General features: G+C 38.2%; 2 protein-coding genes across 2 annotated transcripts in view; one reads left to right on the top strand and one right to left on the bottom strand.

Annotated features, from left to right (window-relative positions):
* The window catches only part of NF1 (neurofibromin 1), a 388,569-nt gene that overhangs the window by 290,482 nt on the left and 89,125 nt on the right, over positions 1-8,962 (top strand). The window lies entirely within an intron of this gene.
* On the bottom strand, positions 6,179-7,501 carry OMG (oligodendrocyte myelin glycoprotein). The gene has a single exon (XM_007937342.2). It carries the CDS (start codon positions 7,499-7,501, stop codon positions 6,179-6,181), a length of 1,323 nt encoding a protein of 440 aa, XP_007935533.2.

Below are 8,962 nucleotides of genomic sequence, written 5' to 3'. Positions count from 1 at the left end.
ATATTGTATTAGTCCATTATTGTAAAAGTTAAGGAAAGGTTTATCTATAGAAGGAAATTTTCTTTGTTGGTTACCAGGGGTGGGAGGGGAAGAGAGGGAACGCTGTTAGATAGATAGAGGTAAGTATTGATTTATGTGAAGAGAAGGGCAATGTACCAAATGTGCATGACCAATATGGCAGCATTGAGGATGACAAAGACAAAGAGGTACATGGAAGGTACATACAACAAATATGAACCCTTTTGCACATACAGTACTGCATTGTCAGTGAAGGCTAGCATGGGTATATGGGAGGATAGATGGGTGGACAGGCTGAACGATTAGGTATGTCTATGAAAAGGGGAGGGTATCCAAGAACATATATAGGGTTGGCAGGCAATGGTCCTATAAGTTTATGTGAATGATCAGAATTCCCAGATGTATAGCAGAGCTGACAAGGGGCAAGGTTGTAGTCACTGCTTGGTCACAGCCAGCTACCCAGAGGAACCGAATCGTTGAACCTGTGGGCTTGGGACCATAGTTGCAGGGGACGTCAAGCTCAATTGGCATAACATACTATACAAAACATTGTTCCACCTCCTACTTTGGCGAGTAGCAACTGGGATCTTAAAAGCTAGCAAACTGCCATCTAGATGCAACAATGGTTCTCTCCTCGTCCAGAGCAAGGAAGAATGAAGAAAAACAGAATTCATGGAAACAGTTAGTCCTAGCAACTGGTACACCATCCGATCTGCAACCTATACGACTGTGAGACCAGAAAACTAGATGGTGCCTGGCTACCACTGTCATCCACTTGGAAGGGGATCTATGATCTATGTAGGAGATCCTAGATAGGGAGAACAATGTGGAACAAAACTCAAAATCATTTGGAGAAAAAAAAGGGGGGTGCCAGGTTTGCTGGTCCGATAGAGCCTGGTGGAACCACTGAGACTATGATTCCTAGCTGCCCTTCAGGTCTGGAATTGAACCCACACCCGTGGTTTCCAGCCAAACAAAATACAGGCATGTGAGTTAAACATTTACCTGAGGTAGATACACTGCTTGAAGAGAACAATCATGGGAGAAAGAAGGGCTGTGTATGCACAGGGAGACAGCTCAGGGGGCAAGAGTGCATGGAGGGATGGACACTGGGAATGGGTAACTATGGGGAGCAAGTGGGAGGGGAGCTGTTGCATTGTGGTACTCTGTGGTCAATGTCATGAGACAAAGTGTATGTGAATTGCTGAATGGAAAGTGAATTTGCTCTGTAAATCTTCACCCAACTCACAATTTAAAAAAAAAAAAAAAAAGAGTACAGTCAGAATACTGCTTAAAAGCGAGGATAACGTGACTTCATCTCACATACTTTGAACATGTTTTCAGGAGAAACCAGTCTCTCGAGAAGGACATCAAGCTTGGTAAAGTAAAGGGCTAGTGAGAAAGAGGAAGATCCTCAAAGAGGTGAATGGACATAGTGGCTGCAACAGTGGTCTCAGATACAGCATTGACTGTGAGCATGGTGCTAGACCAGTGTTTCATTCTGTTGTACCTAGGGTTACTATAAGTTGGAGCTGACTCGGTTGCACCTAACAACAACAACCACCATTCTGTCTTCATTATTACGGTACATATATTTCCTTCTCAACAAAGGCTTGTTGTTGTTGTTGTTATAATCCGTGGAGTTGTACCCGACTCATAGCGAGCCCTCCTTGGGTTTCCGAGGCAATATCACTACGGAAGTAGATTGCCCCATCTTCCTTCCGAGGAGTGGCTGGTGGGTTTGAACCGCCAGCCTTCTGGTTAGCAGTCAAGTGCCTTAGACACTATGCTACCAGAGCTCCTCAACAAAGGCTAGAATGACTCTTTTTCTTTATTCTTGCTTGTTTATTTTTCCAAATCTCAATATTTTCTATTATGTCTTAAAAAGAATCTCATTGGAATGTTTATGAGTTGGCTTAATCCATAAATTATACTGTAGGTCTCCTGTACTTAGCCTTGTGACTGGTATATTCCGGGTGCTAAGAAAAGATTTATTGAGTTAATGAATGAATGAATGAATGGAGAGACCTTCATTTGTATTCTTCATCATGTCTTGGTTTATACTTCTCATTAATATTTTTTAACTTTTCCCTGTTTGGTTCTGCACATTTCATGGAAATGTTATTTCTTGGAATTGTATCACTTGGGTTGTTGTTGCTGTGTGGATGGTATCTTTCCCCCATAATTTCTAATTATTTGTTGCCAGCATATGAGGAAACCATTGATTTTGTCACATTTATTTTGTTGTTAGTTATTTAAAATTAGTTATTCTTAAGGTTTTCCTGAAGAATCCTTTGGGATAGACAAGTATTTTGTCTATTAATGATGATTAAATGTAAATATGTCTTACTTCTCTTTTTTGTCATGGAACTTCCCAAATAATGTCAAAAAATATTGGCAATTGTGTTCATCCTTGAGAAATATACCTTAATTTTCACGGTTAAGTTTATCATTTACTGGTAGTTTGAAATATAAGGTACCATATCTTGCCTAGTTCTTAAAATGTATTTTATAAGGAATAATCCTAGGAAGAATTTTACATTGACTTATGTCTGACATTTTTGGTGTCAGTTCAAGGAATTTGCTATTGCTTCACGGCACTTTTTTGTAAGATTATTGAATAGCACATATTTGCATCTTTAATTTAGCCAAAGAAGACATCTCACTTTGCTGTGATAAGCCAGTGTTTCTCTGATTTTCTTCCACATCCCTGGTAAACTAATAGCTGAACCTCAGTTCTAGAGGGTGGAACATCAGGGACTGAAGCAAACATCCTTTAATTCCCTCGTCTTCCACTCTAGAGAATTCAGGTTCATGGCCCTGGGTTTAGATGAACAGATACAATAGTATAACATGAATAGCAACAGTTCTGGTAGCATAGTGGATGAAGCATTTGGCTGCTAACTAGAAGGTCAGCTGTTCAAACCTACCAGCCACTCGTGGTTGGAAGATGAGGCAATCTCTTTCCATAAAGATTTACAGCCTTGGAAACCCAGAGAGGGTGGGTTGCTATGTGTCTGAATAGACTTGATGGCAGAGGGTTTGGTTTTTTGGCTTAACAGCAGCAGCATTTACCTCATATAGAAATGTGGGTAGGCCAGGACACTATGATAAGGCTTTATGTGAATAATGTCATTTAATCCTCAGAAAAACAACTATGAGGGAATTTTGACTGTGCCTATTTAATAGATGAGAAAACTGTGACTTAAAGCACTATCCAGGGATGTACAGCTTAGAAGTACAGAGGTAGGATTTCGGCCTAGATCCACTGATATCAAAGCATGTCCCCAAACCACTAATCTGTCACTCATTGCATTTGCTTTTTATTTGTGCTCTTACTTGGATCTTGATTGGTGAGTATCCTGTTTGCTAAGAAACAAAAGCTACCTGTGAAAAAGAACCAAGTTTCCTTAGGGATGGAGAGGGGTATGTGTATAATACTACCATCTTCTAGGACTTCATAAGAAACTATTGATTACTATTATTCTGAAAAGAAAAAATTATTTGCCTGTAATGTTAAAATTCATTGACATTCTAAATTACATATGCAGTCACATTAATTCTTCAGGTTCATTCATTGCCAGTCTTACTTGAAAAAGCACATTATAGAAGTTCTTTTTTTTCTTTCTTTCCTTTTTTTTTTTCATTTGCACAATACCTGAAACATTCACTCAACAACAACAGATAAAGAATATGGCTTACCTACTATGTGCCAAATACATAGTACTTTTTTATTCACCAGAACACACTGATTAAATAACATAGTATTTAAGCTATTTCTGATGAACTTGATAGATAGTAGTATACTACTGTATTACTGGGCTCCACAAACATTTTTAAATGGTTAGTCGTCAGCACCTATCTATCAGGAGCTCTGGTAGCATAGTACCTAAGGCACTTGACTGCTAACCAGAAGGCTGGTGGTTCAGATCCACTAGCCACTCCTCGGAAGGAAGGTTGGACAATCTACTTCCATAGTGATACCACCTCAGAAACCCAGGGGAGGGGTTGCTATGAGTCAGGTCCAACTCGACAGCACATAACAACAATAGCAACTTGTCTTAATGGCAAAAATGGGCCCTCTTCCATTAATAATGATAAGAACACAATTTCTTTAAAAGGAAGTATTATCTAATTTCTTTAAGACTAGATAATGCTTCTTTCTGAGTGTGCATAGTTATCATACGGTGTACTTGAAAATTTACTGAGTTTTCCTCCTGCATTTTGCAGGCATGTCAGTAGGATTGGCATAATCCATAGGTGCTGGTAATACTGTGATCAGTAATTTTACTTTCTTGACATTTTCTCCTTAGAATTTTTAAGACAGCATTGAATTTTTGACACCCTCAAAGTCAGTTAATTCTAAGAAACCTACTCTCTGTGGAACTCAGGATATATAGTTTCCAAAGTAAACCAGTAGCATGTGATCGAGTAGGGGTATCTAAGCAGTTAGCCTCTGTTCTGGGTGGGGAACATACTAGATCAGCGATTGGGAAGGAATGGGAACAGCTGGCTTATTTGGAAAGAGAATATATTTAAAAATCATCCAGGAGACTTTTTCAAATTACCCTTGTTCTTAACCATAAGATTCCCTGCCATTATGAGTCAAATAGGCTTTCCAAGGCAGTAAAATGTTTCAGAGCCACTGCCCTCAACAACGTAAGAGAAGAATTATTTTACTGAAGCTTAATAGTAACTTTTTCTTAAATCTAGTCCTTAAAAAGAAAAAGAAAAAAAAAAGTGCATGTAGGAAGGTTATTAACTTTTCTCTTTCTGAATAGAAATGTTCCCAATCCTGGAAAGGTTATTTTCATTTCAAAATTTCTTAGGAAGGAGCGGATGAAATTTCTTTCTGTACTCTTTTTCTAAATCTGAGGATGCTTGAAATTAGATTCTTCCTTATGCTTCACAATTAAATACTGTGTTTGTGGCTTCACCCACTTCCGTTATGCTTTTTTTTGCATTTTGACCTAGCTTTGTTTCAAGGTTTCTTTTTCTGACTTTTAGTTAGTACTTGGTTGTCTCTAATTCATAAAGTGGCTTCCTTTTGTATTTTTTAATATTTGTGTTGTAGTTGGAGTCCCAGTGCAGTTTGATTGGGGGTGTCCTAATCAGTCCTGGTCCTATTGTCTGAGTGTTGGATTCATCACCTGCTTAGAGCACCAAATGAATCCCATCCTCCCCTCTCTCCTTTTTCTCCCCTCTGTCTCCTCAGTACTGCCCAGCCCATATTTGTTAGACCCCACAGTTTTATCCTAAGCCTATTTTTCATTTAGATAAGTCACATTCTGGCTGCCAGTGTACAAGTGATAGGTTTCCCTCTTCTGCACATAATAGGCTTTTAATTTGTTAATACTTAAATTTTCTATTATCATACTGTCTGTTAAATATGCACTAGAATCACTCTTTTACGTTTCTTTAAACTAATACTTTTCCTTATGTTTTCTTAAATGCAAAAAACAAAGCCATTAAACTTTCCTTATTAAAATGCAAAGCCTAGTGTCTTTCTGGCTTTTTGAAGAGCTTTTGTCCATTATATAATCTGTAAAGTAGCCAAGAGTTCCTCAGAAGCAGGACATCATTTAGATTTAAAACAATTATGGCTTGTGTGTAAAATAATGATGTGGCATAACCATTCATGGGATGGCAACCACAATTTTACTTTAGTGGGAGTATCCTTGGATGCCTCCAACATCATCTCAAAGACTTTTTACCAAGTAACTTTACAACAAAAATGATTAGGTCATTTTGATTTTACTAGGTAGGTTAAATTGGTATAACTAGAAAGTCAAATGACACGGTTATGAGCATAGACCTTTTATTTTTATTCCCAGATGTGACAGTGTAAACATACATAAAATACATAATAAAGTTTAGATGCTTTATATTTTGTGCATTAAATTGAAGCCTTAAAAAGAAAGCATGTCATTTAAAAAAAATTCATTAGTTTTACTTAAGACAGTAAAATAGCAGCAAGTACCAAGACATTGTGCACTTCTTTTATTTAAGACAAGTTACTTCATTTATATCAGAATCAGAAATATAAGACTGGCTTTCTTGAATACTTAATACAGCTTGAATCACTGGTTAGATAGGGACATATTTGCCCAACTATACATCAGGGAGGAGTTCTTTCATTAATTTGAGAAAATGCAGACCCTCAGACAGCCAGCATGACCACAGCATTGAGCATTAAGAGAAATGAACTATTTACTTTCCAAACACTTGCCACAGAAAGTAAGCGAGTCTTTATGTTTGTGGTTGTCTCTTCCCTCCGTAAGGTAAGGGTTGTGCTTTGTTGAGGCATATCTGAGAAATTATTTGGCATGCCGCTAGTGATGCTTAGGGTCATGGGTGTCGGGGACGACTTTGCTGAGCTAGTGAGGCCTGTGTTTGTAGCCGTTCCTTCCTGGAGGCGAATAGTTAGGGTTGCCGCCGCTGCTTCGTGTGATTTGACCGTTTCTGTGGATGTGACCTCTGGGTAGGGCACCAAAGCCTTATCAGTGCCAGCAAAGGCCGTGTCTTTGCTTAGGGTGGCACCAAACGTCGTCTCTTTTGTTCGATACTGCTTGGGTATTTTGGTCACTTTAGGTTGAGTTACCATACTCAGAGAGTTAATGGTGTCCACTGTCTGCATCCCACTGACAGTGAACAAGCTTGAAGTAACTCCAGAAGGTGTGGGATATATACTTTGTTCCTTCAGAGATGATATTTGGTTAGAACAAGGAGTCCCTATCACATGGACTTTTGTTTCCATTATCCACTTTAATAAGTAAGTAATATTTTGTTTGTGGTCACATGACCACCTATTATTGTAAAGGGTTATCTCTTGCAACTGCAAGAGTTGATCAAAAGCTTCATCTGGAATGAATGTGAACTTATTGTTGTGCAGGTAAAGATGTGTAAGATTTATTAGGTTTATTAATGTTCCTGGAAGGATTTGTGTCAAGGAATTGTTAGACAAGTCCACAATATGTAGTTTGGAGGGCATGTTGGTTGGAACTGTCCAAAGTTTGTTACTACTGAGATTGAGAACCTCAAGACTTCTTAGTGTATTTTTAATGAGGACAACCTTTTCCAGCATATTCTTAGACACATCCAGATATTTAAGGTTCCACTGATACGCAGTATCAGATTTGTCAAGAAGTTTAATGTTGTTGTTAGCAGCAGACATGTTCCAGAGTGACCGGGGTAACTGAGCAGGCAGACTTTCCAGCCTGTTGTTTGAAATGTCCAGGGTCCTCAGGTTGGTGTATTGGGTTAACTGGTTATGCAGATCAGTAAAATGGTTATAAGACAGATTTAAATGTATAATATTCTCTTGCAGTCCAGATGGTAATGTAGTCAAGTTTCTGCCTGAACAGTCCACATGCCTGTGCCTCTCTGTGCATATACATTGGAGAGGACAAATGCATAAAATACCAGGTGTAAGAGACAGAAGGATGAACAGGCAGGGAGACATTTTCAATATCTGATATTCCATCAAAGCCTGGAAATAAACAGATACACCCTTCTTTTAATATGCAAATACAGTTTAGGCATCTGCATGGGTCAATTAGCATTAGGCAAAATTTTCAATAAACCTCGTTTGTTGTTGAGTCCTTTTATAATTGTTCCAGTGATTAAACTAACAAAGCTCCCCTTCATTTATAGTCCAAATGCTTAATCCTTCAATTGGGGCTATGTGGTAGAGAGAGACTCTCTTCCCCCTGCTCTTCTGCAGTTCACCCTCTTGCCACCCCCCTTTTTGTTTTTAATACCGTGGTCTTCTTATTTGTCTTCCCAGAGCTTTAATATTATAAAATGACATTCTTTGCAAATAAAAAGTTGAATTCTTAAGCTGTTACTATTCCTAATAATGTCTTTTCTTAGATGGGAAAAAATGGCTGTCATGTCTGGGTTTGTTTTTTTTCTTTTTCTTTTTTAATCTGCAGTAATACAACAGTGTGTGTAGGATGAAATTTTATTTAGCCATTAAAGCAGTAGTTTAAAATTTCATCTTTTTAGGATAAATATATCCTTGTAAAACATTTTAAGGTATTTGAAAAGCCCAGACCAACACCATGCCTTTAAACCTCACATTTTACAAAATGATGTTTTCCTGTGTATTTCAGTACTGTTTCTAAAGAAAAACAATATGCATATCTACAAAGTGAATGAATATGAAAAAAGAAATCCCTCAACTGACACTGCAGCAAATTTCTGGTGCATGCACTTGCTATTGAATACATATTCAATCCTAACGTTCACTTTTTCTTTTAAAAGAAAGAAAAAGAAAAAACAAAAATTCTGAAGTCGGTCTTTCACTGATTTTAAAGAAAAGCTTACCATAGTGTTGTCTTCAACATCAGCACCTCATTTCTCCAAGAAACTTAAGATTAAAGGTCGCCTTGTTCTGGAGAGTGGAAACCGTTTCTGGCTGTGGGCTGTGCTTGCCTGCTCAGCTGCATTGTGTTGCTGTGAGCTGAAGCTCTGCAACCACCTGATCAGCACCACATAGGAGGACTGCAGAGCTGTCATTGGTGCTGACTCAAATTTATGGCAAGGGGTACACACGCAACTAAATGGGCAGTTTGTTGTTTTTTTTTACAGCCTTGATTATATCTATATATCTCTGGTTGGTTCTAGGATGCACGTTAGATCTGACTCTTACTTATAGCTATGTATGTGTCGGAGCTTGGGTTTCACATTTTAACATTTGCTTCCTTACGAATACATGGTTCTTTTCATTGCCTCTACTTTTCATTCTTTTTACATGTTGAAAATGAATTTGCTCTTCCACATGGATGGTTTTTTTTGGAGGTATTAGTTTAGTTCTTTTTAACTCCTGCTTTTTTATGTTCTTTTCTAAAATGATAACAATTGTCATACACTATAACATAAGGAGTTCTGGTAGCCTAGTACCTAAGGCACTTGACTGCTAACCAGAAGGCTGGCGGCTCAA

This window comes from Orycteropus afer, unplaced genomic scaffold, assembly GCF_000298275.1.
Source record: "Orycteropus afer afer isolate SDZICR_OR568_19922 unplaced genomic scaffold, OryAfe1.0 scaffold00042, whole genome shotgun sequence".
Classification (NCBI taxonomy): Eukaryota; Metazoa; Chordata; class Mammalia; order Tubulidentata; family Orycteropodidae; genus Orycteropus; species Orycteropus afer.
This window is presented reverse-complemented; position numbering and strand designations above follow the sequence as displayed.

Excerpts from the sequence above, each read along its gene's own strand:
- OMG (XM_007937342.2), bottom strand. The coding sequence starts at position 7,501 with ATGGAATATCAGATATTGAAAATGTCTCCCTGCCTGTTCATCCTTCTG.